The 27,924-nt window shown below is 48.0% G+C and overlaps 8 protein-coding genes across 16 annotated transcripts in view; 4 read left to right on the forward strand and 4 right to left on the reverse strand.

The window, feature by feature from the left end:
• Nucleotides 1-98: 98 nt before the first annotated feature.
• Nucleotides 99-5,221, forward strand: LOC117587554 (pickpocket protein 28). The gene is made up of 8 exons (XM_034278361.1): nucleotides 99-231; nucleotides 290-496; nucleotides 3,573-3,944; nucleotides 4,002-4,152; nucleotides 4,206-4,399; nucleotides 4,462-4,788; nucleotides 4,840-4,949; nucleotides 5,011-5,221. The coding sequence occupies exons 1-8, from the start codon at nucleotides 116-118 to the stop codon at nucleotides 5,196-5,198; spliced, it is 1,665 nt and encodes a 554-aa protein (XP_034134252.1). The 5' UTR covers nucleotides 99-115; the 3' UTR covers nucleotides 5,199-5,221.
• Nucleotides 472-1,842, reverse strand: LOC117587553 (zinc carboxypeptidase A 1). Its single transcript, XM_034278359.1, has one exon. The coding sequence runs from the start codon at nucleotides 1,810-1,812 to the stop codon at nucleotides 535-537; it is 1,278 nt and encodes a 425-aa protein (XP_034134250.1). The 5' UTR covers nucleotides 1,813-1,842; the 3' UTR covers nucleotides 472-534.
• Nucleotides 2,115-3,659, reverse strand: LOC117587552 (zinc carboxypeptidase). Its single transcript, XM_034278358.1, has 2 exons — nucleotides 2,792-3,659; nucleotides 2,115-2,734 (listed from the first exon to the last, which is right to left on the reverse strand). The coding sequence occupies exons 1-2, from the start codon at nucleotides 3,545-3,547 to the stop codon at nucleotides 2,147-2,149; spliced, it is 1,344 nt and encodes a 447-aa protein (XP_034134249.1). The 5' UTR covers nucleotides 3,548-3,659; the 3' UTR covers nucleotides 2,115-2,146.
• On the reverse strand, nucleotides 5,219-6,971 carry LOC117587551 (methionine aminopeptidase 2). The gene is made up of 3 exons (XM_034278357.1): nucleotides 6,791-6,971; nucleotides 5,861-6,706; nucleotides 5,219-5,798 (listed from the first exon to the last, which is right to left on the reverse strand). The coding sequence occupies exons 1-3, from the start codon at nucleotides 6,903-6,905 to the stop codon at nucleotides 5,371-5,373; spliced, it is 1,389 nt and encodes a 462-aa protein (XP_034134248.1). The 5' UTR covers nucleotides 6,906-6,971; the 3' UTR covers nucleotides 5,219-5,370.
• Nucleotides 6,972-7,669: 698 nt separating this feature from the next.
• On the forward strand, nucleotides 7,670-8,474 carry LOC117587773 (transcription initiation factor TFIID subunit 11). Its single transcript, XM_034278711.1, has 2 exons — nucleotides 7,670-8,022; nucleotides 8,086-8,474. Exons 1-2 carry the CDS (start codon nucleotides 7,757-7,759, stop codon nucleotides 8,405-8,407), a joined length of 588 nt encoding a protein of 195 aa, XP_034134602.1. The 5' UTR covers nucleotides 7,670-7,756; the 3' UTR covers nucleotides 8,408-8,474.
• Nucleotides 8,460-11,335, reverse strand: LOC117587772 (gastrula zinc finger protein xFG20-1). 2 transcript variants are annotated; one of them, XM_034278708.1, is made up of 3 exons: nucleotides 11,043-11,335; nucleotides 10,579-10,907; nucleotides 8,460-10,519 (listed from the first exon to the last, which is right to left on the reverse strand). In XM_034278708.1, exons 1-3 carry the CDS (start codon nucleotides 11,044-11,046, stop codon nucleotides 8,519-8,521), a joined length of 2,334 nt encoding a protein of 777 aa, XP_034134599.1. In that variant the 5' UTR covers nucleotides 11,047-11,335; the 3' UTR covers nucleotides 8,460-8,518. The 2 variants fall into 2 exon arrangements, with proteins under 2 accessions (XP_034134599.1, XP_034134600.1); XM_034278709.1 differs by having other exon boundaries at nucleotides 10,579-10,908; nucleotides 11,033-11,335.
• An 8,035-nt stretch (nucleotides 11,336-19,370) lies between these two features.
• Nucleotides 19,371-21,417, forward strand: LOC117587707 (cytochrome P450 4e3). The gene is made up of 5 exons (XM_034278611.1): nucleotides 19,371-19,560; nucleotides 19,756-20,215; nucleotides 20,270-20,636; nucleotides 20,693-20,864; nucleotides 20,933-21,417. The coding sequence occupies exons 1-5, from the start codon at nucleotides 19,401-19,403 to the stop codon at nucleotides 21,349-21,351; spliced, it is 1,578 nt and encodes a 525-aa protein (XP_034134502.1). The 5' UTR covers nucleotides 19,371-19,400; the 3' UTR covers nucleotides 21,352-21,417.
• A 4,134-nt stretch (nucleotides 21,418-25,551) lies between these two features.
• LOC117587704 (sodium/potassium/calcium exchanger Nckx30C) overlaps nucleotides 25,552-27,924 on the forward strand; it is a 28,677-nt gene continuing 26,304 nt past the window's right edge. For 3 of the 8 annotated variants that reach the window (XM_034278601.1, XM_034278606.1, XM_034278609.1), the window contains exon 1: nucleotides 25,552-27,511. In XM_034278601.1, the coding sequence (XP_034134492.1) occupies nucleotides 26,605-27,511 (907 nt within the window). In that variant the 5' untranslated portion in view covers nucleotides 25,552-26,604. The remainder of the gene's footprint in view (nucleotides 27,512-27,924) is intronic. The other 5 variants (XM_034278604.1, XM_034278602.1, XM_034278603.1 and 2 more) reach the window with 2 other exon arrangements.

Genomic DNA, 27,924 nt, shown 5'->3' on the forward strand with positions numbered 1-27,924 from the left:
CCACCTCTTGACACGCTTTAATTAGAGCTCTGATTGATGAGCAGCACTCACAGCACTCGCATCGCTATAAATTGACTGAGAATCGAGCACACTTCAGGCACTACGCATCACGAAAATGACTCAAGTGGAGTCCCGCTCCAACTATAGCCGCCTGTTCAAGGAGTTTCTGCGCCAGAGCTACATCAATGGACTCCATCCGTTCATTTACCCCACTCCCGTTCGCTATGCCAAGTGGGTGAGCAAAATGCATCTAAATCGAATCAAGAACTAAGTAGAAACTTATTTGCAGAGCACTCTGGCTGGTGCTGATGGCGGCCATTGTGGTGTGGACACACGTTGTTATTGTCAATCTCACATTGGAGTATCTCGACCAGCCAACAGAGATTCATATGGCCCCCGATCTGGTGCATGTGGCCAACAGCCCCTTCCCTGCCGTTGGCGTTTGCACCTCAAATAAGATCAGCCAGCGTCTGCTGCGGAGCTATGCCATCGAACTGTGAGTATCCTTTATTTAGTAATCTCTCAGCGTTAGATTTAGTTGAAGTAGCCCAGGCTCTTGATCTCAGAGACCATGGCCACGATCGAGTCGAGGAGCTCCTCGCTGGCAGGCACAATCTGTTCGGCTGGCAGCTTGAAGCCGGTGATGAGGCTGTTCGAGGAGGGACGCAGTTCGTAGCAGAAAGACATGCGCACATCCTGAGTGCCGTAGGCCCAGTCCACGCTAGCGCCAGCCGCTGGGTAGATAGCATCGTAGATGTTGCCTCCGGTGTATTTGGTGCCGTAGCGCTTGTTCACGGCGGCAATGGACACGTCGTAGACCTTCTTGAAGTCTGCGACGTTGTCGGGCAGATCCCCGGTGTGTCCATAGGGGTAGAGCAGATACTGGGAGTAGGCGTGCAGGGAGATGTACAGCTGGATCTTGCCCTTCAGCGAGGCAATGTACTGGGACAGGGAGAGGGTCTCAATCTCGGAGAAGGCAGCGGGACCGGCATAGGTGTCGGCGCAGGGGTTGCTGCTGGTGCCCACCTCGTTCCAGTGGAAGGCCCAGTTGCGGTTGGGATCGGCGCCGAAGCAGCCGCTGTAGGGAGTGCGGGTCTTGCGCCACATTCGGTCCGTGGTGTGGGTGTACACGTAGCCATCGGGATTGGCATGGGGCAGGACGTACCAGGTGTAGTTCTCGGCCAGCTGCTTGATGGCCTCCACCTCGGAGGTGATCAACTGATTGATGATGTAGGTGGCAGCTGCGGGTGCGATCCATTCGCGGGCATGGATGCCGGCCTCCAGGAAGATGCCAGGCTTCTCCTTGCGGCTTCTGGTGATTTTCACGCCCAGAATAGAGCGTCCCTGATAGGTCTTGCCGCCCTCGATGAGAGTCACAACGCCGGGATTCTCCTTGGCCAATGTCTGCAGCCAGGCGTAGGTGTCGTCCAGCTCGTAGTACTGCTGCCAGTTGTAGCTTTCGCCGGCGCGTCCCTTGATGGCCACCTTCTCGTCGGTCTCGTCGAGGGTCTTCTGCAGGTCGCTCGACTGCAGCAAGTACTTGATCTCAGCCTTGCCGAGAATCTCCAGTAGATCGGGCACCTTATGGGGGGCCACAACCATCTTGACATCGGCACCCACAATGTGCACTCCGTCCAGGAACAAAATGGAGTCGCTGGAGCTCTCGAGCTGCTTCAGCACAGCCAGCTGGTCGACATTCTCCGCGTTCACCTTGTACAGGCGATAGTTGTCATAGCGGGCGCGCTCGGCGCTAACTCCCGCCAGGGCCACGACGGCCAGGAGGCCAAACAGAAGGGACTTGGTCAGCGACATGATTGTCGTTGTTTGTATGAAGCTCCGAACGGTTACGTTGAATGCTTTTATAGGCCAGGCCAGGCCAGGCCAGGCGAGAGCCGATAAGCGCCCGAACCTAATTTATAGTCCGATAGTGCGAGCTGCGAGCTGGCCGACTGGCTTTGTCCATTTCTGTTAGGGGCTGTAAATATCTCGGGGTAATCTGTGGGTGGCCCTTATCAAAGTCTGGTAAATCATAGCATGACGTCCCCGAGAAACCTCCAAGAAATTGCCATTTCACGAGACACAAGTGTCCGCACACACTAGAGTCCCTCGAGTTCAAGTCTTCTTTTCATTCAAAAGTCTTTACTTTTTATTGCAATTTGTAGCCCTCAATGGAGGCGGCTGCCTTTATCATTTCCACCAGCGAATCCGTTGTCTCCTGTCCCGTGGGTATTATCTGTGACGCTGGCAGCCTGAAACCAGTCCAGAAGCTGTAGCCCGAAGGCCTCAACTCATAGGTGAAGGAATATTTGGTCTTGAGAACACCATAGGCCCAGTCCATGCTGGAACCAGCCGCTGGGTAGATGGCATCGTAGACACTCCCCCCCGTGTAGCGTGTGCCAAATCGCCGCTTCATGCCACCCAAAGCGGCAGAGAAGATGCGCTCCAACTGGCGATGGTTCTCAGGCAGCGCGGAGGTGTGTCCGTATGGATAGAGCAGCAGCTGGGAGAAGGAGTGCAGCGAGACGTACATGAACACGGGCTCTGGCAGGGACATTAGATACTGCGACAGGGACTCCGTCTCGGGCTCCGAGAAGGCCTTGGGTCCGGCATACGACTCCGAGCAGGGCTCATCGCTGGCACCCACCTCGCGCCAGTGGAAGCCCCAGTTCCGATTGGGATCGCTTCCCATGCAGTTTTTCTCCTGCGGACTTCGTGTCTTGCGCCACAATCGATTCTAAACGGGGGAAAGAATGCGTAAGATAAGGACATTTCTTCAAATCTTAAAGCTTACCGTGGAATGAGTGTAGACATAACCATCGGGATTGGCATGGGGCAGTATGTACCAAACGTAGGATCGGGCTAGGCTCTGGATTTCGGGCTGCTGGGAGCTAAGCAATTGGTTCGCAAAGTATGTGGCAGTGGCTGGACTTATCCACTCCCTGGCATGCATTCCTGCCTCCAAAAAAATGGCCTGCCGTTCGACCCCAGCACTGTGGCTGATCCTCAGTCCGAGTAGCTCCCTTCCCTCGTAGCTGCGGCCAGCCACAAAGGTGCTGACAATGCCTTGGTTCTTCTCCACGAGCTGCTGCATCCAGCTATGGGTGTCGTTCAGTTCGTGATACTCCGTCCAGGAGTAGTCATCGCTGCGACGATTTGCATCTGCCACGGGTTCGATATCCAGCGAGAGACTCTCCTGTGCATTCGCATCAAGCAGCTCTGGGGCGAGTTTCAAGCTCTTCAGCAGCTGCAAAAACTCTTCATTGTAGCTGGGAGAAATCAGCACATTAAAGGCACCAAGATGAAGATCATTCAAGAAGGTGATTCTCTCGTTCGTGGCCTCCAATGGTCGCAAACCCTCCAACTGAGCTTCGGTCTTTGGCTCTAACCGATACACACGATGATCCGTAAAGGTTAGACGTTCCCCCAGGCACAGGGCCACAAGAGACACAAGCGACAGTGACACTAGTAGAACTTTCATTCTCGTACTAATCATGGAATGCCCACGGACTAGGGCTTTTATACTCCCTCTTTGGAGTGTGTTTTGCATGCTAATTTCGATTTTTTCGTTGCAGCTATCAGCACCAGGAGACGTTCAACTCCAGCGAAGACTCTACGTTGCAGCGGGTGGCCCTAGATGTGGACGATATGGCGGAACACCTGCTGGTGCTGGCTCAGTTCTATCTGAATCCCCTGGAGACCCCGCGCCTGGACGTGGCGCACTTGCAGCGACTCCACTGGCTGCTCACGAGCTACCACGGCGACACTGGCGGCTACTCGGTGCGTGATATATTGCGTCAATTGTCGCCAGACTGTGGCGACTTGATAATCCGAGGCATTGTCTACGGGTCCAAAGTGAACACCAGCCAAATGTTTGTCAAGCGACCAACCTCATCGAATGTGTGCTGCATATTTAACTATCGCCGTCCCAGCTACTCCCGATTTGCGTGAGTGAATCTGAGTGAGTGAATAGGAAATGAAACACTAATCAAAGCAAATTACAGGCGCATACGAGAGGAGGACAACGCAGAGATGAGAGCCCAGCCCAAGGTGGTGTTTGAGTCCAATTCCATTTTGAACAGCGTTCAGTTTGTGCTGCAGGACACACCAGAGAATGATCGCACCAATACTTTTATGACCAACAATGCATTTCAGGTGAGAGATTCACACTTGTAGGCTCTAAACTTTGGATTTAATTATTCTTTTAGCTAAAAATATTCCCGCAGGATGACTATGCCACCGTTCAGTCCACAACTTTGGGTGAAATACTCGTGGATCACTACACCATTGTGGAGATTCCCATTCAGCCCACGTTCTTTAGCTCCATCGAAGGAGTGCGCAACGTCCCACCCCAAGCACGACGCTGCTACTTTCCCGAAGAGGGCAGAAAACTACTCAACCAGTAGGACTACACACTACAGACTCTGCCTTGGCACATTCCACTAATGAGTAGTTATGTTTCAGAACGTATTACTCCATGGACGAGTGCCTGCTGCTGTGTCGCAGCCAGAGCATGATGAATCACTGCGGCTGTGTCTCACCGCCAATGATTGGTAGCTCCACAAATGTAACTTACTGCAGTCTGCCCGATCTGCCCTGCCTGTCCAAGTGGAAGAGCATTTGGTATGGCTACGATGAGTATCCGTATCTGCAAGAAGGCAAGGACCAGATGGCCCAACGACAATGCAACCACTGCCTGCCCACCTGCAATGGCGTCAGTTTCAGCATCACCAGCAATGTGGCGCCAATGCGTCGCATTTACAATGACACGGGTTACTTGATGGGTCTACTGTGAGTTCGGACTGTATCTTTGTTTCTCTAAGTAAAATGTTTAAACTGCAGCAAAGGCTTGACCAACGAACGTCCCTTGGCAGTCATCAAGTTCTTCTTCAAGTTGCGATTTGCACAGGCCACCAAATCGGAGCTGGTCAGCACTTGGGTGGTGCTGCTGAGTGAGTCATACCATCTCTATGCTCTTTAGGGAATGATTTTCTTATTTGTTAACCCGTGCAGATCGCTTTGGTGGCATCCTCTCCCTTATGTACGGCTTCAGTATAGTCAGCTACATTGAGATATTCTATTATCTCACGGGCAAATGGTTTGTCTACATCTACAGATCATGTAGCAAGAGGACAGTCAGGGCCGGCAACAGTCTCTACTGGGATGAGTTGAGGCCCACACGATTCAGGGCGCCCAATTAGCGCATAACTCTCCTCGGATGTATGCTGAGCATAAATACTCTCTTTATATTGAAATCGCTTTGAAATACGCTCACAAATGATCAACAATCGAATGGACTTATATAAAAAATGTTATAATGCAAACTCTGCTGCTGCTTGCTGCTTACTCACGCACTCGCACGGATGCACGCACTTAATAATCGTCGCCGCGGGATACAATCTCCTTGCAAGTTGGACGCAGCATGATGGTGTGCTCGTACTGGGCCGTATAGCAACCCTTGATGTCGCACAGTGGCGGATATGCCTCCACGATGCCCTTGTCGCACAGATCCTTAAGAGCCATCTGGTATTTGGTGGCACCAGCGCGATCCAGCCAGCGCTTGCAGAAGGCCAGAGTGCCAAAGTTCTTGTTGATTGTGCCCAGAAGCTGTTTGGAAGACTGAAGACGCAAAGGCACGAATGGCAAATCAAAGTTCTTCATGTAATGCGAACAGTCCATGTCATCGTGCACCAGACCACGGCCCGTGGAGCCGAAAGTTTCGATGGCATAGAACTCATCCTCCTCCATGCGAGTGGACTCGCCTCCCTTTACAATGGGAACAGTTTTGCCAGCATGAATGCCTAAAGGAAGAAAAGGATAAAGAATTATGTTTGCGGTAAGTGAGGGTAAGGGGCAAGCTTACGGTACGGGCTAATGGAGTGTCCGTTCAGATTACGTATAGCCTTGATGGGATATGTCTTGCCATCCAGCTCGATTTCGTATGATTCCATAACCTCTTGAATGGCAGCACCGATATCACATAGACGCACGTCAATGCCGGCTTCCTTGATGCCGGTGTTGGTGGCCTCCTTGACGGCTTGCAGCAGCTTGTCGTACTTATTGTTGAAGGTCAGGGTGAAGGCACAGTCGATGATTCGTCCCTTGATGTGGGTGCCAAAATCAATTTTGCACACATCGTCGTACTGCAGAACCGTGGGGTCGCCTGCATTGGGGGTGTAGTGAGCAGCGCAATGGTTGAGGGAGCAGCCAGTGGGGAAGGCCAGACCAGCATCGAGGCCATTCTCGCCGATAAGGCGACGTGCCGTGTTCTCTAGCTCCTCACAGATCTGAATCATGGTCATGCCGGGCTTAATAAAGCGCTGCATGTACTGACGCGTCTGGCGATGGGCCTCGGCTGCCTGACGCAGCTCCTGATAGATGTCGTTGTTCATGCGGTCCAGGGCACGCTTCTCCTCGGAGGTGAAGCGATCCTTGGCCGTGCGATCATCCGGCAAGTCCTTAGGCGTGGGATGCTCCACAATTTCGCCCTCGGGAAACACGCCAGACGGGAAAAGCTTTGAAATTGGTATGGTTGGTGGCTCAGTTTGGCCGCTGCCGGCTTTCTTTCCCTTATTGTTCTTCTTCTTCGCTGCCGGCTGGCCCGAGGCGGCAGCTGCGGATTTTTTCTCGCCATTTGTGGTCTCTGCATCTGCCTCTGGGGCAGCTTCGGCTTCATCGCTGCCACCCTCGGCCTTCTTGGCTGCGGCCTCTGCGGAAAGGGGGTTGAGAAAGTCAGGCGTGTACGGGTGGCGGGGCAATTGCAATTATTGCATTTCGCGCAGAGGTCACTCACCTTGACGCAATTTCTTGTTGTTCGGCTTTGGCTTTTTCTGTTTCTTTGCATCCTCGACGGCTGCACCGTTCTCGGTGACGGCCGCCTCCACGTTCGGTGCTTCGGTTGACGACATTGTTTAACGAAATCTGATGAAATTAACGAAAAACTGATTGATGCCTTGCGATGACGATACAGAAGAAAGAACAAAAACACGAGGTACCACTAACTAGGGTTGTCAAAAACATGTAAATATATCGATATTTTTATCGAAATAAAAATATATTTATATCGTCATATATTCTTTCCAATTTGTTCATACATTTTTATTGGTTCCAATTATATATAATTCCCAAGGAAAACGACGGTTGTATTTATATATAAAGAATTTTATTCAAACTTTTTCTGGAAAACATGGAAAAAGTGTCATTTGTGTAATTAAACTGATTAAATATTTAATTCTCAAAGAGCTTTAATAATATGTTGTACAAAAACAGAAAATGAAACAGGTTTCTGTTTTCTTTATGGGAACTATGTTTTCCACAGCGCGCGGAATTTAATTTCTGCAAAGACATACAAACAAATATATATAAAAATATTAAATATATCGATATTAGTGCAAAGATATATTTAAAAATCATATCACCTATATGATATTTTTTAAATATTTGACAACCCTACCAACTCCAGTGCTGGGTAACAATGGAAGGTTTGTGGTACCAAATATTGCGGTTGCCTTTTCCTCTGGATTTACGACAAATATATGGTATCATTTAAGCTGCAAAAGTAAAGAAATGAACAACTAGGCTTCCCAGATTTCTTCCTGCCTACAATTTCTTCTTTTAACTATTTTCGAGAGTTTCAAATTATTGAGACTATAATGCAGTGCTGCAAAACAATTCGATTTCGCAAAGTGTTGACTTTCCATCCCTGGGGAGTTTTGTTTATATACCCGAGAGTTTTCTTTTTTGTATAAAATCCACTTAAATGGACGAAATCCTGTTCCCCACACAACAAAAGAGCAATTCACTCAGCGATAGCGACGATGTCGATCTCAAGTTCTTCAACACAGCCTCCGGCGAGCGAAAAGACAGCGATACTGCGTCGGACACGGCCAATGAGGCGGACCGTGTTGCCAAAGACGGCGACATGGACACAAAAAACGCAGATGGCGATGGCGACTCGGGCGAGCCGGCCCTTAAGAAACTCAAGACTAAGAAGGAGCTCGAGGAGGAGGAGCGCGAACGCATGCAGTGAGTAGCGAATGAAATTTCAAGATGATAAAATCCCCAAAAATCGCTTCCCTTCTTGCCCAGAGTTTTGGTTTCCAACTTCACGGAGGAGCAGCTGGATCGATATGAGATGTACAGACGCTCGGCGTTTCCCAAGGCGGCCGTCAAGCGGCTCATGCAGACAATAACCGGCTGTTCGGTCTCCCAGAACGTCGTCATAGCCATGTCCGGCATAGCCAAGGTCTTTGTGGGCGAGGTGGTGGAGGAGGCGCTCGACGTGATGGAGGCACAGGGCGAGTCGGGCGCACTGCAGCCCAAGTTCATACGCGAAGCAGTGCGTAGATTGCGCACCAAGGATCGCATGCCCATAGGTCGCTACCAGCAGCCATATTTCAGATTAAATTGATTCCAGATCCCCATTGCCCCGTCTAGTGCGTAAGGTAAAAATAATATTGATATCGGTTACAAAAGCATCTGTATTGAGTGTTGTTTGTGTCTAGTCTAGGTAGTCCTAATGCTAATCCATTCGCCGTGCCTCAGCCTGCATAGTCTGGAGCACAATATGGGGTACGAGGTGCGTGGAAGCGTAGTTAAGGGGCACCGTTGCCAGTGGCGCCGTACCGTCGGATGGGAAATTCAGCTCCTGTGCCATTGGCATGTCCTTGTCGATCACATCCTGGGCAATCAAAGTCTTTGTCTCCTCGTACTCCATACCCGCCTCAGGCTTGGCGCCCATCAGCAGCTTGCCCCGCTGCACGCCCATGTACTGGGTGGCCTTGGCGTTGAGCGGCAGCTGGCCGCAGGTGTCGGCGTGCACCTTGCGATGGGCCTGCAGGTTGGAGATGCACGTGAACCGCTTGCCGCAGTTGTTGCACAGGAAACGCTTGATGCCCGTGTGCACCGTCATGTGGGTGAGCAGGCTCTCCCTGTATGGGTACTCCTTGGGGCAGAGATGGCACTTGTACGGCTTATACTCCGTGTGCCGCGTCTTCAGATGCGACTTGTACTGGGCCTTCACCTTGAACGTCTTGCCGCACTTGTCGCACTGGTAGGGCGTCTCCGACTGATGCAGCAGCAGATGCGTCTTGAGGATGCCCGCCGTAGACAGTCGCTTGCCGCAGACGTTGCACTGGTAGAGCGGCAACCGGCCGCAGTCGGAGCGCACATGATCCGAGAGGGAGGTGCGGCCTGTGAACTTCTTGCCGCACTTGTCGCAGATGAGATTGCGGGGCAGATTGCGCGGCTCCTTCTTCGAGTGAAAGTTCTTCTCGTGGTTCTTGAGACTGTCGTGCCCGGTCATGTACTTGTCGCACTTCTCGCAGTACAGCAGCTCCTTGTGCTGCTGGTGGGCGTGCTCTGTGGCCAGCTCCTTGCTGGCAAAGAACAGATTGCAGTAGCAGGGACACTTGAAGATCAGACTTCCATCCTCTCCATGGACTTTTAGGTGCGTCTCGAGGCGCTTCTCCACCAGATAGATCTTGCTGCAGATGGGGCACTTGAAGACCTCCTCGTCCAGCTTTGCATGCACATCGACGTCCTTGAAGATGTCCTTGATGTCCTGCTCGTTGAGCTTGTGATCGTCCCGCAGATGCTTCTCGTATGGCTTGCGTATGTGATAGATCTTAACGCAGTGCGGACACTTCCAGGTCTTCTCCATCTTGTTGATCATCTTCAGCCGCTCCTTCAGCTCCTTTTTGGTGATCTTGGCCACGCGCTTTGGTGTGCTCGTCGGTGCCTCTTCGGGTGTGGGTGACCTGATGGTGCCTCGCTTGCGATATTTCCGCTTTCCCGTCGAATCCTTGGGCCGTTTTTTCTTCTCCTCGTAGTTGTGCCTCAGCGACAGGACGTCTTCCTCCGTCTCCGCCGTCTCGGTATGTTCCCCCAGCGGCACAGCCGCTATCTCGTCTAGGATCCCCCCTCCCGCATGCTCCACTTTGAGGCTCTCGAAGGGCTTCAGGCCATCGCCCTCGTCCGTGCTGAGCAGCACATCCAGCAGCTTGTCCTTCTCGCTGCTAAAAATATCAGCGCTCTCCGTCTTCACAAACAGACTGGCGTCCTGGTACTCGAAATCCTCATCGAATGCCTCCACCTTGACCATGGCCGGTGCTGGCAGCTGGAACTGTGCGGCATCCGCCTCCTCATCGCTGTTGTTGGGCTCGAAGTCGGGGCATTCGTCGCCCGAGTCGGAGGACTGCTGCTGGTCGCTCATATTCTCCTCCTTTAGCTGCGGCGGTGCCGGCACCGTCTTCGCCTTGATTCTGCTGGCCAGGGGAATGTCATCGTCGCTTTCTGATGCTGTTGCATCCTCCTCATCCTCATCCGAGGAGGATGCACCTGCTTTTACCTTTGCTCTCTGTCTTGGTCGGCCCTTGGAGGGGCCAGGACTGGGTTCTAGTTTGCCGCAGGTTTCGGGGCGACTGCGTCTATGCTTGGCGAGGTTCGAGGAGCAGGAGAACCGTTCGGAACAGCACTTGCACTCCACTTGGCGCACTCCTCCCGCATCTGTGGACAGACTCTCCTGAAAGATAAGACGTTTGAGTGCTGCTAATCCATTGAATTCGTATTGATTCCACTCACCTTAAGGGGCGGCGTCTCGTCTGGATCGCTTGTTTGCTGGCTCTTTGCAGTCTTGGAGTTTCGCTTCCGTTCCTCATCCGCTGCGGGAGCATGTACACCCTTCACGTGCTGCGTCAGCTCATCCTCGTGGCAGTAGCGTGCCTCGCACTGGCGACACTGAAAGCCGCCCGGCGGCTCATGCTTCTTCACATGCTTCACATATCCGGCCAGGGAGATCAAAGCCTTGTTGCACACGGGACAGTGTAGCTTCGGCACTCCATCTGTGGTTATTTCCACCAGCATTTTCTGCACTGCTCCTCCACTGCTACCGCTGGCCATTGATTCTGCAGCTGGGGAGTGGGTTTTGCTGATTAGTTTTCGTACATTAAACACTGCAAAGTTCCTCCCTGGTGTGGGTGGGGAGTGTTGGAGGGGGTGGGGGTCTGGTAATTGCACTTTGACTTCTTGACCGGGACATGACCTACCCATTAACTTCTCAATTGACGTCTCCTTTGTGGCACGGGCGCGGGTACATATACAGGTATACCCTTTCCTCTCACAGACACCGCCTGCGCCGCTTCTGCTGAGGGTGTCAGACCGTTTCTTCGTCGCTGGCGCTGGCGTTGGCTTGGGCTGCACTCAAATAACTCCAAAGGATACGATCCAGCTGCATTTTAACGAACACCGAATGTGGGGGGCGCACTTATTGTTTGTTGCTGTTTTGAGGGTGCAGCACTGGGAAAAAAATTAACAACTCGCTAATACACTTTAAAAAATGAAAATTTGTATATGTCGAGGGTAGGGTTGTCAAAAATATCAATATATCGATATTTTTTCACAATAAAAATATATTTATATCGTGATATTTGTTTTGCCAAAAGCCTAGTACTCAGATCGAAAAATTAGGGCCGTTAGAAAAATAAGGGACGATTTTCGTATGAAACCGATAAGAAGAGTTTTCGCGCACTACTTTCTAGCGGCTGTACGACAGGCAGTACTCAGATCGAAAAAAAACTGGCCGACTAAATCTAGGAAATCATCCGATAGTATTATGTGGTATTCGATGGTATGTTTCTAGCAGCTCGACAAATACAGATCTGCTTTATACTCCAATCCAACTAAGTGGAATCTTATTCACTTATCACATTTTCAAAACGGTAAACGAATCCAAACGGCTTCCTAAACATATGTACATATATATGGTCTGGAATATTTTCGTACTGTGAACAAGTCTGTGCGTGTTTTTAACCAAAAATTTACTCAAAGTATTATAAGTCTAAGACTCTAAGTCATATTAAAAACAAAAACAGAAAAGTGGAATAAGGAATAAAGTGTTATAAACATTTGTTAGGTTTCGGTTTTTTTTTATGGAACTATTTATTTCCGTTGCGCGCTTAATTGAATATGTAGAAATCAAATATATCGATATTTTTGCAGTGATATATTTTGTATCATTTTGATCATTTTTCCAAACAAAATATATCACCGATATGATATTATTTAAATATTTGTCAACCCTAGTCGAGGGTGGCTAGCAGTGTGACCGACAGACAGAAAGATACCCTTTCATTTTCAAAATATACCGTAAACATACCGTAGTCTTAAATCATATTCCTAGATTTTTATGTTCTATTTGATATTGCTAACTAGTTCGGAGTTTCTGCGCTAAAGCTATAATTTTATCCGATTCATTAATTAATTCTCCATAAGATTGGCTAGTTTTCACGACTTCCCTGTGTTTGAATGTTTACAAATTAGGCTTAAAACTAATAAGATCAACCAACTAAAAAGCATAAAAAGATACGTGAGTAACAATTTGTTGCTTGTGAACATGTATTTATAGTATGGTATGGTCATTTGTAGACCCTGTTTCCATAAATTAATATTAAAATTTTAATTTCAAAGGTGCTCTCAAAATTGGTCTCCATAAAATATTTTTCTTTTTGCATGGCCGGGGTGTTAATATAGCTCTGGTCGGAGCTTTATTATCATATACTAGCGAACTAGTTCGTGAGCGGAACTATCTGTGAAAGAGACAGGGAGTGGCCTGGCGCGAGAGTTTGAAAATTGAATTTGTAAGTTGAAGGAAATGAGAAAAAAGGGAGCGCTAATCCTCGAGTTTATATAACCGCAATCTTATACGAATCTCTGGGAGCACCATTTTAAGACGCGCTCTGCCTATATATAGAATATATCAACATGTAAACAACCATGCAGAGCCATACGCCCTACGCCCTACGCCCTACGCCCTACGCCCTACGCCTAGGCTTATCGCTATAATTAGATATGCGTACTTACCATTGATGCGATTATATCCACCAATTTTCTTTCTGATTGAGTGTGACCCAGGGAACAAGAGTTTGCCCTTTACAGTCGGTGTGCACGACACTGATTCCGTTTCGGATTCGGATTCGGATTCCGCCGATTCCCAATCCCCCAATCCACAATTCAGTGTTCCCCCATTGGAAGCACGCCAAGGGCAGGCAGGCACTCTTTGATTTTTGGTGGGTGATTACACTCAGGAAATTTACACTCATGCAGTTTATTGGGCTCGAAGCTTGATTAGAATTTAGTGCCCCGGCTTTGACTATGACTATGACGACCTACAGCCAGTCCCAGTCCCCCTGCGGACCTGCTAAAAGTGACGTCAATCTGAACATTTGTGTGAATGAAATCGAATTGTGTGTTGGGGGCTTATTTGCATATATAAACAAATACACGGACGATACAATATATATTTGAGGTATGGGGGAAGGTCAATGCTGATGAAGTGCCTTTTGAAGACACAAAACAATTGAGGCTCGCTTTGAAATCTTCTACCACAAGTTCTGTCTAGACCCTGCTATTAAATTTCAATTATAATAATAACTAGTCAAGAGAAACCCAAACATTTTGGAACACAGAACAGCCATTTCGGTAGTCATGCAAGGGCTTTCCTTTCCCCTCCACCTGTGTGTAGTCCGTTTATTGTGTTGGTTTTATTATGCAAATTTACATTAATTTTTCGTTTGCTGTACACGTGAGTTGCAGGCATTGGCATTGGCTGTTGCACTTTACAACTGTTGCTGGCTGCGTTTTGGGGCAAATCGTTGGCAAATGTCATTAAATATGCACAAATCGTAGGACATACAATGTGACTGGGGGGAACCCACAGTTGCGCTCCTTCCTGTAGCTTGTGCTCCTCGTGTGTGCTCGTGTGCGCCTCCCTTGAGATTAGCGTGCAAGGACATTTTGGCATCTTTTGTTTTATAAATAGCCGCCTTTGATAGACAATTAAAAATGTATTTTGCTTTCGGCATAGGCCTCCGTCTTCTCCTATCAATAGATGGCAGATTGCACTGCAAGAAACGAACACGTGATTCGCATCTTGGGGCCTTTTTTCCTTACCTCACAAGTTGTTAGCCTTAAGAAATGTTTTCCTACCGCCCCCGCCCTGCCCTCTGACATGTCTAAGCACTTTGTACAAATTGTCAACGCTGATGTTGCTGCTGCTGCTGCGTCGTCCTTCTACGCATAGAGCGGACAGAACAACAGGAGCCTCTGCCTCAGAATCAGCAACAGCCTCGGCAACAAAGGCTTCAGGTTATTGCATGCATTTTAATTAGTAGACAAGCCAAGTGGGTTGCCACTATATGGAGGCAGGCAGGCAGGTCCATATGCATATACACACGATTGTAGGCGGCCCTAGCCATACAGAGAAAGGCCTGGGCATATGTACAGATATGTATAGCATTGGATGAATTGCCTCTGCCTGTGTCCCTGTGCGTGGGTGATGCCAAGAGTTCCGAGATGAATCTGCATCTGATTATGATTCGAATGATTTATAAATGCCATCGATTCTATTATCCAGAGATGAAAGAGTATCGAACTGACAGCAGATGACATCGATAGGACATGCTCCTTCCGCCCGTTCCTTCCTTCCTTCCTTCTTATTTGCTGTGCATAAACAAATCTCGGCTCATCAGCGTCACAAACAAGACAATGATATATGGATTTCGGGAGAAGCCTTTGTCAATTCAAACTATTCTCGTGGCACCCCCCATGCCCCATATCTCATTCGCTTGCCCCCCCACAGTCGCTGAGCTGTAAGCGTGGAAAGTCAGCGCAGAGCTTCCTCTCAATCTATCATTCTGCCCTCGCTCTTTCTGCCATAACCCCACCCACCATCGTCACGTTCTGCGCTAGTTTCTTGTATTTATTTTTAAATTGTTTCACACATACAGCTATACACAACCACAAGGAGAAACATACACGTGCCCTCTCTCTCCCGCTCCTCTCTCTCTCTCTCTCTCTCTCTCTTTTCTGGTATTCGCATCCTCCATGGAGGACGCCGGCGACGACGACAACTCATGTTTGTATTGGTGTGGTGAGTGCTAGACTGTGTTTGTGTGTGTGCGTGTTTGTCTATAAAAACGTAGAGAAAAACGTGGAAATACTACAAGGAAAGTACGTATAGAGAATAGAGGATACCCGCTAATTAAGCTTGAATTTATCCTGGAAATTGCAATTTGTTCGAGAGAAATATAGTTTTAAGAAACTTTGCGGGATAGAAACTGAGATAAGGCAGCTGGAATCTCAATGAGATTGGAATTCCAATGGAATCTAATAAGTTTAATAAAATCTAAAATAATATCTTTCCATAGATCCATCGCTTCCAGCTAACAAGAGGTATTCCAAGGGATTGTAATACATTTGGACGTTTGTAATTCCACAAATAAAATGTTATATCTTTTGGTAGATCAATCTATTTGGTATTTGGTATACCCTCACCGATTAAAGGGTATACAAACACACAACAACACCAACAACAAGAAAATCTGTGTGGCTCTCGCATCTGTCAAGCAACCAAATACCCCGCTACCACGCGTGTCCCATCGCTGGCTTGATGTGTGTGTCTCTGTCTCTCTATCTGCTTTGTGTGTGTGTGAGTGCGGGTTTGTATGTAAATGTCCTTGAGTGCTTGACGGATGACATTCATAAACGTCACTTCAATTACCTCCACGCGCCAACGCCATCGCCATCGCCATCGCCAGCGACGATGCGGCACCATCCCTGGTCGCCAGGCCTCCTCCTTTTCTCCATTTATCCGCCTGCTGCCCGACACTCGTTTACCGCGAAACTTGTGAGAAGTCAGTCAGCCAAAAATTAAAGTACTTTCCACTTTTCCGCTTTAAGCATTTGTTGGGCAAAGTTTTCTTTTCTTTTTCCGTTCTTTTTATTTTCTCTCTCCATATTTTGTTTACTTTTTATGCTTATGCAGCAAAACTATCCTCAGATAAATTGATAAAATGTTGCGACAGAAGACGACACCGACACCATGGGAACAGCAGGGCGACTCCAGGGCAACGCCAGGGTTGGAGCATTCTCTATCTGATGGATGTCAACTTTGAAACTATTTTGGCTGGAAAAGCATCCAAGAGATGACTAAAGAAAGATCACCAGCATTTAACTGCTTTAAGTATGGGTTCTTCAAGGTATTTATTAGCATTCCATAAGCGATTCCACTTTTATAGCGTTCGGGGTGTTTCCCAAATAAAAGGTCTTTCTGGCCTTTTCCGACCTGATCTTGATTCATGGTCTGCCATTGATTTTCTCTCGACAGCCTCCAGAATGGGGCGTAGGGTCTTGAAACATTTGCGGCATTCGTTTATGTGTGTGTTCTGCTGTATTTGTGTTAGTGTATGTGTGTGTGTGTGAGTGTTTGTTACGGTTTCCTTCACTTACACTTGTCCTTACAAATTTGTCCTTTTCTCAAATGTGAAAAGACGCATAATGTCCTTTTTGCCCGCCTTCCTGCTCCTTCTTTCTGTTTTATCCGCCTGTGCCCGCTGGTCGTTCTCTACATCCTCCATACCTCCCTCCCTCCCTCCCTCAATCCTCCTCCTCCTCCTCCTCGTTCTTCTCCCTCTTTTCTTTCGCTTCTCTTCTTTTGTTGCTGTTGCTGTTGTTTTTTCGGTGTATTTTATATTTCTTTTTTGTTGACGACATTTTGTGTGTCGTTTCTCTTTCTTTTACTTTTGCTTTTCTTTCGTTGTTGTTTTGTCCTTTCTCTCACTCACTCTCTCTCTCTCTCGCTCTCGCTTCCCCCTTCTGCTACTCTCTGCTGACGTTGGCTGCTGTCATGCTGCTGCTGCTGCTGCTGGCGTTTGCCGCCCACATTTGCTCCTTGTAAATTATTTGCATTAGTAGCCACTTGTGCTTTGTGTTGTATGTATTAGTATTAGTATGTATCTGTGTGCTGTGCGTTTAGTTGCGGCTCAGCAAGACACATACAAAAATAGGGAAAGGCACCACAGCCTTCGGGGAGTCTTCGGAACCCTCGAGCGAAAGACCCACAAAGCGCGAAACACCCACAAACGTTTGTTCGTGCCTTACCCCTCCACGAAATTGAGCTTGCTTTTTGTCCTGGGGCAACTTTCAGTGCTCCTTGCCTCCCGTTCATTCCCGCTTTTGGGGATGAATCCACTCAAAGTGGAACTTGACCCACTGTGCGTCGTGGCCCCCCGCCGTGTGCGTGTTTGTTTAGACACACACATAGATACACACACACATATATTTTCGCATTGAAATTTCCATTTTTCTTTTCGTTTTGCTGCTGTTCCTTTGGCCTGTTCTTTCCTTCCTCTCCATCGTGCGCGGCATCGTCTCATTCTTTTTGTTCGTGTGTTGGCCTGGCCTGCACTTAAATTAACTGATTGCAACATTCTATACAGCTTTTTATGGGGGCTGCTGCTGCTGCCTCTGGACGGGTGGCTGCTTAGCCTTTTGCATAGTTTTTCGAAGGGTTGAAGGATGGTTTGGGCTTGGTTTGGTTTGGTTTGGTTTGGGATGGCTGGCCACACGAGAGTTCTCTCTGTTAAGTGGCTAGTAAATGTGGTTTCTTCGTATCGTCTCCATGTCTCTCTGCTCTCGGGTGTTTCTCTTTGAACGTGTGCTAAACATGTTATGCAGGATTGCGTGCTCACAACGTGGCGTATGCGCAATATTTACTTATTGCTTGTGGCTGAAACTGAAACTGAAATGCATTGAAACGGGCGCAGGCAGTGGGCCCAGCCAAAAGTCAGGGCCAACTCTGCGACTCGGCTAATTGTGTATACGACATGTGTGCACCCCGCTTCCTCCGGGTATGATTGGCCGAAAGATTGTATCCCAAAGATACTTTTGCATACTTTGCGGCACCCCAGAGAATCCTCCTTCGTTTCGCATGCGAGAGGAGAGGCAGAATCAGACCTCTTTGGGAGCACGCGTATAAGCCCTTAGAGAATTTCCCATAATAGGCTCTGCAATCGATGGGCCTGAAAATAAATTCATTTGGACGGGCGGACGGAGGAGAAGCTGCCGAACAAATGGGCAGAACAATTTACATAATCACTGAACATTCAGCGGCAGGCGCAAGTTCAGTCCCAAATATAGAAACCAAATGGGAACCGGAAATAGGAAGCCGAACGAGAACAGTGAGTGGAGCAGGGTCGAGCAGTTGAGCAGTCAAGCAGAATGAATATGCCCCAACTGTGTGTGTTTTATTCGGACTTGTCCTTCGCCTCGCAGCGATTTATCAAAGTTCATTGAAATTGTTTGTTTGTAAACCCCCCCTGCCATGCCACTGCCACCGAAAGCCTCCAGCCTCAGCTCCAAACATGTCCTTGACAGGGTAAGGGGGTGGCAAGAGTCGACCTTGCTGGTGCTGGTGCTGGTGCTGCTGTTTCTGCTGCTGCCACTGATTCTGCTGCTGATGATGATGACTACGTCATTCATTAAAATTTTCGCCCAGTTATAAGTTTGGGCATTAAGCAGCATTGAGATGTCAAGCGAATTACAGAAGCCCCAAACAAATGCCATAAAAGCCATTCCCCTGCCAGCGCCACTGCCCCTTTCACACTGTTCACAAAACTTTTGCCTGTTTTTCTTTTTCTTTTTGCTTCCCTTTTGCTTTTTTTTGCCATGGATTTGATTTATGGCCTCCCAAGGGGAGATGCAAACGTGAGGGGGAAAGGGCTCTGTGGGAAATGTTATTCATGGGCTTTCCTCGTGTCACGTGCTCATCTCTCTCTCTCGATGTGGCAAATGAAAAGTCAATGCTCAGCTTTTGATTAATACACATATTATATGCTTTATTAAGCAGATGCCAAGCCCATCTGTTCTATTGTTATAGAGCGAACGATCTCTTTTGTTCAGAGTTTGTCTTGACTCCATCTACATCTCCGCCAGAATGGGATGTTCTCCTTCTCGCGTTACACCCCCAAATTATAATTATTAATGGCATTTTTATGATGCCTGAAAATAAATGATACTTGAACGCAGAACCCGGAACCCGGAATATGCCGAGCCCCTCTACTGATACGAGACTTTGCCAATTTTGCGCCCATCTGGCTGTCTGACTGTCTGGCTCTGGTGTCAAAACAAAACATGTACAAAGTCTACCAACTCTCGACCGGACACACTCGTGCTGCACAAAAAAGAAAAGAGCAGAGAAGAAACAAGAATAAACAAACCTAACAACCTGATGGTCTGTGTTTCTCGTTTGGCTCCAAATTGGCAATACCCTGTCATGGCCGGGAGATAAGAAAGTTCCGCGAACTAGAGTCCCAGGTGCATGCTGTAAGCAAACTGAACTTTGGAGTCTGACCCGGAGCCAGATTTTTCTCCGTAGCATACGCTGGAAAGGAGAAGCGTATCACCGATTGCACCCACGAAATCTACGACTGGTTGCTAATCAGAGAAAAGAGCGAGAAGCGGAGAGCGAAGCGGAGAGCGAAGCGGAGCTTGTACTATAAAAGACAGGCGCACACCCCGTCTGGTGTTAATGCATCCACACTACGAACAGGTTTCAGACGTCATTCAGAATGTGGTTTGCTATTTTGTTTTTGCTGGCACTGCCGCTGATCGTTCTCGTGTACTTTGAACTGAGGGCCAGCCGTCGCAGGCGAATGCTCAAGGAATTCAATGGACCCACTCCTGTGCCCGTGCTGGGCAATGCCAATCGTGTGGGCAACACTCCCGCAGGTTAGTCACTATTAACCCTGAGCTACCCCCAAGCAAAGGGGGCTCGTCCATGCCCCGTCTAGACGCTGGGTCCGATAGTGCAATCAGTTGGTCGTTGTTCTTGGCGGTGATAGCGATTAGAACAATAAAAAAGTGGGCTCGTGCCAAAGATCGCACTGACCTAATTACGCTCTCGCTCTCGTGGCTGTTCCACAGAGATACTGGAGACAATATTCGACTGGTGGCAAGAGTACGGCAAGGATAACTTTGTCTTCTGGATTGGCTACACACCACACATAGCCATCACCAATCCGAAACACCTCGAGTACATACTGAACAGCCAGTCACTGATACAGAAGTCCACCATTTATGAGCTGCTGCACCCGTGGCTGGGCTACGGACTGCTGACCAGCCATGGCAGCAAGTGGCACAAACACCGCAAGATGATCACGCCCTCGTTCCACTTCAACATTCTGCAGGACTTTCACGAGGTAATGAACGAAAACTCCACGAAGTTCATAGCACAACTGAGGCGTGATGCCGCCGGGGATAGCATCATAGACTTCCAGGATCATGCACATTACCTCACGCTGGATGTAATCTGCGACACGGCCATGGGGGTGCCCATCAATGCGATGGAGCACCGCAACTCTGCCATTGTGCAGGCTTTCAAAGAGTGAGTGGAAGTGATGGTATTGGCTTGAATCCCCGCTAATCTTCGTTCCTACAGCATGTGCCTCAGTGTCAATATGCGAGCCTTCCATCCATTCAAGCGCTCCAATCGCATCTACAGCCTGTCGCCCGAGTATGCGGCCTACCAGCGCACACTGAAGACGCTGCAGGACTTCACCTACGACATCATTGAGAAGCGCGTGGAGACGCTTCAGGCAGGAGTCAAGAACGAGGTGGATTCCTCCTCGCCGCGGAAGAAGATGGCCTTCCTGGACACGCTGCTCTCCTCGACCGTCGACGGTCGTCCGCTGACACGCCAGGAGATCTACGAGGAGGTGTCCACGTTCATGTTCGAGGGTCACGACACAACCACCTCCGGAGTGGCATTTGCTGTCTATCTCCTCTCCAGGCACCCAGAGGCGCAGGTATTTGAGAGCCCAGTATTCCCCTCGCTCGGCTAAAGACCTTTTTCGAATCTCAGCAAAAGATGTACCAGGAGCAGTGCGATGTTATGGGCAGCGAACTGGACAGAGATGCCACCTTCCAGGAGATAGCGCAAATGAAGTATCTCGATCTGTTCATCAAGGAGGCCCAGCGTGTGTATCCCAGTGTGCCCATTATTGGCCGCTATGCGGACATGGACTACATGATCAGTAAGCGGACGCTTCAAGCACTTTGTCAAAGCAACACCCAACCGTACTTGTCTTTTCTCTTTTCGCAGATGGCACCCTCGTGCCCAAGGGTACAACTCTAAATCTGGCACTCGTTTTGCTCGGCTACAACGATCGTATCTTTAGGGATCCCCACCACTTCCGACCGGAACGGTTCGAGCAGGATAAGCCCGGCCCTTTCGAGTATGTGCCGTTCAGTGCAGGTCCACGTAATTGTATTGGACAGAAGTTCGCCCTGCTAGAGCTGAAGACTGTGATCTCAAAGCTTGTGCGCTCCTTTGAGGTGCTACCCGCCGTCGACGAACTCCTCTCCACCGATGGCCAGCTGAACACCTACCTGGGCATGTTGCCCGACGAAAAGCAAAAGCGAGAGGCGAGGCGCCACAAGTACGATCCAATTCTGTCCGCTGTGCTCACACTTAAGTCTGACAATGGGCTTCATCTGCGCCTCAGAGAGCGCAGACACTAGTTTTGGCTATAGGTTCACTCTTTTATTTCTAGTTTATCAATTAATATATAGACTTTTGACCTTTTATTGCTGTGTTGCGTCATTTACCTTCTTCTGTAGTATAAAAGAAAGACCATCTTTTGCTTGTACCCATGGCATAAGAGAGTCCAATAATGAGGAGTACGATCGTACAATATATCATCATTTTTTGTTTGCAACTGACTTGTGCCTGCCTTTAGTCTGTGGATGTTATACAAAAATAAGTACCCAGCCAAATCGAATGGGCAATGGAATTATACGAGCTGTTTGCATAAGAAACAGTCGGGTTTTTGTTTGAATTCTTGATTAAGTGCGCATCTCTTTGGTACAAAAAAATCGCTTAAGAGATATAAAAATGCACTGCCAAAACTGTTTGTGTGAGGCATAGTCCTGTCCTTTAAATAAAAGGAGTTCCAGAATAAAGCATTTATTTGAAATTGTTTTCTTTTTATTTGACAACATCATTTATTTTTAGCTATATACATTTATTAACGTTTCCACAAACTTTGTTTGCATTAAAAAAAAATAGAATTTGTCGAGGTGCTCAAAATAGGCATCCAGGTTTTGAAGCGCGAGTAAGTAAGCAACTTATTCATTATTGAAATATATAGTGTAGAGACACCATATTTAGCAAGCTTAGCTTGGGATTCAGTGGAGGTTCTTTATCGCAATACAAATAATTTATTGGCACACGAAATTTACTTTTATCAATTTAGTTTTATAAATCCAAAAGTCCGAAACCGTCTGGAACATTCCCAGCGATGAGCTGATAGATAATACTAATCGAATAAAATATTATATTGGCATGGTCCATTACTTTTTTTCAACTCGCCCTCCTAAATATATTTAAACAAATTGTAGGGTTTATTTCCTCTTGTTAAAAGACCATCCTACTCCAATATTTGCCATGGCCCCAGCGAGTCCAAGAAGTACAAGTGCTCCAACATAATATATCTTCATATTCAGTTTGTAAATGATTTGTGGCTTTCCAATTCTGGGGCTTTTTTTATCTAAAAAAAAATTTCGAATTGGCAATGCAATTATTTGATTTTTCGTTGCAGATGCGTATCTAATATCCAAAAACCCAAAAGACACACTCAAAATTCATATGACCGTGAAACTACTAAACTTTCTGGATAGTTCTTTGATTGACACGAAGTTTCTTTCCACTTTCGAAACAGATAAAAACGCTTCTTAAAGTCAGAATCTGAACATGTTTCGCACTCTCTCTGTCTACCGCTTGTTTCCGTAAATATTTGATATGACAATGGGTGTGGGAGTGGAGTTGGGATGTGGATCTGGGGACTGCAATCGATTGGTGCGGGTGAGAGTTGGGGGCGTTGGAGGGAGGGTTGGCTGGCATTGTTGTGCGTAGAAATATCCGAGGTATGCGGCGTACCAAGCCGGGCATAATCAAAATACAATTGTGCGTGGAGTGGAGTGTGCTTGACTGTGTATTTATATCTGTATCTGGGGGAGTATCTGTGTGTGTGTGTGTGTGTGTGGGTGTGTGTGTTTGAGAGTGTTTGTACCGCATGCACAAACGTTTATTTCTTTCTTTCTTTTGGTGTTTGTTTGAAGAGGGAGGGAGAACGCAGGGAGGCTACCTGGAGGACTACTAAGGCCAAGAAAAAGAGAGAGAAGGAGCGCCCGAACAGCTGCGCGCGCTCTCTCCCTGAGCCCAAAAGTATGCTATAAACTGGAAGAAGAGAGAGGGAGAGGAAGAAAGAGAGTCGGAGAATATGTTTGCCTGTTTTGGGTTAATGCAAATATATGCGAACGGAAAGCATCGTAAATTAATTAATTATAAATCGAAGCAACAAAAGATGGCACCAGCCAGGAGACAGAAGCTACCGGAGCACCAGGAGACACAGCCAGGAGACAAGAGCCGGGAGGGAGCCCATTAGCCGAGCACGAGCCTGGAGCCGGAGTCTCCTCTCTCTCTCTCTCTCACGCTCGGTTACCGTCGTCGACGACTGTTCGTCATTTTGCCATCGGGCTTCCAATGGCTTCGTGCCCAGTGGGTCTCCAGGTTCGTGGTCGCCTGTCGGGGCCCCATAACGTTTTCGGGCGCTGCGCTGACAACATCCTCGCAGGACCAACGAGCGGACGGTGCGTCCAACGGGTCTCCTCCCCTATGTGTATGTGTGTGCAGAAATTGTTAACCGTGTGCCTGCCAGTCCCCATGCTCGTGTGTGTGTCCTGTGACTGTGTCCCGTGTCTGTGTGAGGTGTTGGAAAATTTATTGGAGTTTGAAATCAAATGAAAAACTTAAACCAAACCAAAGCAAACCCCAAATCGGATTCACTCGTAGCAGAAATCCTGGAATAATCGGGACGCATACATTTTCTATTTGGGAAAATCAGAGACATGCGGTGAAAACCCAATTCAAAGCCAATTTTTATATAATCAAGCAATAAAAAGCCGCAGAACGGCTTGGAGGGTGGGTGGTGCAAGGCGTGGGGAGGGGCACGGGCATGGGCACGGGCACAGGCAAAGCGTTTTTTCGGTCGTCTGTGTGAGTGCAAAAACGTTAATGGCAGGCAGCCCACGTTTGTGTCCTATGCCTGTTTGTAACTGTGTCTGCGTGTGTGTGTGTGTGCGTTCTCGTGCTTGAGGCCTTTTTCATAAAGAGGTCAAAACGTTGCTTTCTGCTCTGCCTGTTCTCTGGGCTGTGTGCAAAAGTTCTGCTTTCTGCCATGCTTGTTTCCATTTCTTTTCTTTTTTTCCCTTTGCTGGTCAAGAAGAAAATTTAACAGTCAGACATTCCGCAGTGCCTCGAGCCACGACTGAGTCCGTTACCGTATCCGACCCCGTTCTTAAAGTGGCCCCAGCCCCGCCCCTTTAAAGTTTCCCCCAAAGCACATGATATAACAATTAGCAAAGCGAGACCCAAAGCATGCTTAAAGCATTTTCTAGCCAAAGAATCCCTCGGGAAAGTAGATCTTTGATGCGGTATCACTGGCATACTTTTGGGACAAGAATTCCTTGTCAGAAATTGCATAAATGAGGCGTTACGTTTTGAGGAATATACACAGGATTTTTATTACCAAAGTAATGGAAGAACTATAACATAAAAATGTGGAAAAGATTGTAGTTAAATATCTGGTTGAAAACTTTTTAAAAACTCCAAAGAATAACTTTAAATATCCATCTTTAAAATATATAAAATGGTTTCCGTAATTAATAAGCTCTTGGTGATTGGCTAAATTATGAAAATTCAAGCGTTTAAGGTTTGATTAATGTTTGTATCTGGGGCAGTGAGTGTAACGGGAAACAATTTGCACAAAAAATCAAAAAGTTCTCAAGTTTCTCAGAGGAAACTGTAGAAGTTATATTGTTGGGGAGGTCTTTCCATCAGTCTGATGAGGCAATTATGTAAAGAAAACGAACAAAATGTTACGCAATTTGCTACAAAACAACACAAAAAATAGACAAAAAATAGAAAACAGCAACAGAAAAAGGAAAACCAAAAACCACGAGGGAAAAAACATAATTAATAACAATGCCACACGGTTGAATTCTTGGCTAAAACTCTGGGCCAGGCTAAAAATAAAGGGATAGATAGGATGAGAGACAGCAGATTAGGCAGGGGATTGAGGATGAGGAAGAAGAAGGATGTAGGAGTAGGAGAAGGTCTAGGAACGAACAGCGGGAAGCTACTCAAAGCATAACAATGAACATAACCGCACATTGAGCCAGGCAGGGACCGTAAAAAACGGAAGGGAAGGAGCAGCAGCAGGAGCCATTTGTGGGTGTGGGCCTCGTCTCTGTGTGTGTCTGTAGGTCTGTGGGCCAGGCGAGTCACCTACTAAACCCAAAATGAAAGTAAAAATTGTAAGCGTAAGCTAAAAACAACAAACACAGCAGAAAACGAAAGTGATAGGCAGAAGGAGGGGAGGCAGTGGAAACAGGCAGAAGCAGAAGCGTGAGCAGCGATAAGGCCTCGCAGATAAGCGGCATAAGCGGGAGAGAGAGAAAGTGTGTGTGTGTGTGTGTGTGTGTGTGTATGTGGTGTGTGCTTGGAAATCAGCAAAGCAAAGAGAAACGACCAACGAATATCCTTTAATGTTCTCTCTTTTGTTTCTCTCTCTTGCAGGCAGTCATCCTCTGACCGAACATTGAAAATGTAAACAAAAGCAACGCAAGCGCAGCAGCAGCAGCATCAGCTCTCGGGTTCTCCCTCTCTTTTGCCATAAAAAAATAGAGAGGAAGCAGCAGCAGTAGCAGCAGCGAAGGCAGAGACTGGATGAGGTTCCAGGCTCGTCGTGCCCGCGTATCCTTCGTCGGTTTTCCAGCGGCCAGGCTGCCTCAGAACGTTAGCAGAGTGCGAACCGTGCTGTCGTCTAGCTCCGGCTCCGGCATCAGGCACCAGAAGCAGCAGCAGAAAAATCAGCAGCAGCAGCAGGAGCTCCCGCCACAACGGCTACAGAACTCAGGGAAACTTTTCCACACTCACACATACACACACACACACACACACACACACAGGCACACACATTTATAAAGAAAGGACACAGGGGAAGCGTCAGCGACAACGGAATAGCCTCAGACAAATGGCCAGAACAGCGAGCAACGTAGCAGCGGGCCAGGCCAACCCGTGACTATAAACGGAACACGAGAACAGTGGAGCAACAAGGAGCAGGACAGAAAAGGAGGTGAAAGGAATATCGCGAGTGCTGGAAATGGAAGGAGAAATGCTGCGGCTTCTAATGTCGACGCCAGCAGCGGAAGTAGCAGCCACAACAGCAACAGCAACATCAGAAGCAGAAGCAGCAGCAGCAGCGGAAGGAGCAGCAGCAGCAGGAGCGACAGTGGCAATATCGCCCACGTTGTACTCCACATAACTTCGAGTCCCGCTCTCGCTGTTCCCCCCTTTAAGTCTTAAATCTGTGTGTCTGTCCCCACGTCTCACGCTCTCACAGTCTGTTTCGTGTTAATTGTTATTTATGTATAGTGTGTTGTATATATAAAGTTTGTGTGATAACAAAAAAAGGGAGATCGAACATCGCGGAGATCCCGATACCCGATACCCGACCCGAAACCCGATAATGATAACGATCCCCATCCAAACCGGATATCCAATAAGCGACTAAGCGAAAGATAAACTTCAACTTTAGTCGAAAATCAAAAGCGTACAACGAGAATAAACAAACAAAAGGTTTTGCCAGCTGAAACAAACAACAAACAAACAAAAAAAACACCAAAAACCAAAACAACACTCCAACGGGTCCAATGTTGCAGCCAACAACATGCAGCAAACAGCAACAGCAGAAGCAGCAACCAGAACATGCAGCAGCAGCGGCGGCAGCGGCAGCAGGAGCAGCATCAGCAGTGGGAACAGAAACAGCAGCCAATCGGCAGGAGCGGCAGTCGATAGCTAAAGATCATGGAGCCCTAGCCTTAGCCTTAGCCACTGACAGAAGCAGCAGCAGCGACATGTTGCCCGTAATCAGCACAAGCAGCACAACGATAGATTTCAATAGTCGCCGTCGAAGGGGTCGTCTACGGGGCATGGAGGAGGCCGCTTCAGCCTCAGCCTCTGAAGTATCCAAAGAACAACCAAAGTACCAAGCAAAGATGCTTGAAGAGTGTGTAAATATTTTCAAACGCTTAGTATTATTAACATTAAATACAATATCAACAAGAACAACCGCAACAATAACGAAAGGAAAGACAAGAGGCAGAACCGCAAAGGAGCACTCACTGACCAGCAGCAGCTGCTGCTCCTTGCCACAGCCACAGCCACAGCCACAGCTTCAGCATCAGACACAACGCTGCCGCCGCTTTCGCCTGCCGATCTACTGCATTCTGTTGGTTGGCTGTTGCCTGGCCACTCAGGGTCTTGGTGTTGAGGCACACAAGCCCAAGTCCGCCAAACAGCATTACAGCAGCAATCAGAACAACCAGAATCCAAATAATAACAACCAGAACAACGATGTGCTGAATGGAGTTAATGCACCGCCCTTGTATCAGGGTGAACCCTCCCAGACATCGGGCGAGGATGAGGCCGAGCTGATGTACCCCTTCACGTCCGGAGAGCACATGTTCGGCGAGGAGGAGGAGCAGGACCAGGAGATGAACATGAATGCAGCGCCTGGCTCTGACGAGGATAATGCTGGCAATCAACGTGGTATCAATGGTAAGTGTCAGACCTCCATCTCTTCATCTCCTTCTCTTATCGTATTTAAATCATCCTTGGTGCTCGTATGTGGAATTTACGCTTCCTCGCGTCTGAGTAGGAGCCTGACTAATGGCATTTGTATTTAAATGAGTGGCAGGAAAAGAAAGAAGTGGCGGTGAGGGAGGGACTTCTACTCGTATGAGGCAAATTGAGTTTGATTTGCATGCGGCACAAATGAATTCGAACGAGGGAGAGGCAAATCAAATCGAATAAAGTTCGGGAGGTCGGGCTGTGTGCAAGATATTTCATCCATCATCTGTTTAACTATTTATTCCACTCACTGACAATGCGAAAGGTGTTGACAAAAGTTGAAAAAAGTCAATCAGCAAAGTCTCCCATTTGTATGCCACTGAGGGCAGAAATTTAAAGAC

Source organism: Drosophila guanche, unplaced genomic scaffold (genome assembly GCF_900245975.1).
Source record: "Drosophila guanche unplaced genomic scaffold, DGUA_6, whole genome shotgun sequence".
Taxonomy (NCBI): Eukaryota; Metazoa; Arthropoda; class Insecta; order Diptera; family Drosophilidae; genus Drosophila; species Drosophila guanche.

Coding starts and splice junctions, on each gene's coding strand:
- LOC117587554 (XM_034278361.1), top strand. CDS start 116: ATGACTCAAGTGGAGTCCCGCTCCAACTATAGCCGCCTGTTCAAGGAG. Junction 232..289: donor ACTCCCGTTCGCTATGCCAA/GTGGGTGAGCAA, acceptor ACTTATTTGCAG/AGCACTCTGGCTGGTGCTGA. Junction 3,945..4,001: donor CCCAGCTACTCCCGATTTGC/GTGAGTGAATCT, acceptor AGCAAATTACAG/GCGCATACGAGAGGAGGACA.
- LOC117587553 (XM_034278359.1), bottom strand. CDS start 1,812: ATGTCGCTGACCAAGTCCCTTCTGTTTGGCCTCCTGGCCGTCGTGGCC.
- LOC117587552 (XM_034278358.1), bottom strand. CDS start 3,547: ATGCAAAACACACTCCAAAGAGGGAGTATAAAAGCCCTAGTCCGTGGG. Junction 2,735..2,791: donor ATGTCTACACTCATTCCACG/GTAAGCTTTAAG, acceptor TCCCCCGTTTAG/AATCGATTGTGGCGCAAGAC.
- LOC117587551 (XM_034278357.1), bottom strand. CDS start 6,905: ATGTCGTCAACCGAAGCACCGAACGTGGAGGCGGCCGTCACCGAGAAC. Junction 6,707..6,790: donor CAACAAGAAATTGCGTCAAG/GTGAGTGACCTC, acceptor CCCTTTCCGCAG/AGGCCGCAGCCAAGAAGGCC. Junction 5,799..5,860: donor ACACTCCATTAGCCCGTACC/GTAAGCTTGCCC, acceptor TTCTTCCTTTAG/GCATTCATGCTGGCAAAACT.
- LOC117587773 (XM_034278711.1), top strand. CDS start 7,757: ATGGACGAAATCCTGTTCCCCACACAACAAAAGAGCAATTCACTCAGC. Junction 8,023..8,085: donor GAGGAGCGCGAACGCATGCA/GTGAGTAGCGAA, acceptor CTTCTTGCCCAG/AGTTTTGGTTTCCAACTTCA.
- LOC117587772 (XM_034278708.1), bottom strand. Junction 10,520..10,578: donor ACGAGACGCCGCCCCTTAAG/GTGAGTGGAATC, acceptor CTTATCTTTCAG/GAGAGTCTGTCCACAGATGC.
- LOC117587707 (XM_034278611.1), top strand. CDS start 19,401: ATGTGGTTTGCTATTTTGTTTTTGCTGGCACTGCCGCTGATCGTTCTC. Junction 20,637..20,692: donor CCAGGCACCCAGAGGCGCAG/GTATTTGAGAGC, acceptor TTCGAATCTCAG/CAAAAGATGTACCAGGAGCA. Junction 20,865..20,932: donor GGACATGGACTACATGATCA/GTAAGCGGACGC, acceptor CTCTTTTCGCAG/ATGGCACCCTCGTGCCCAAG.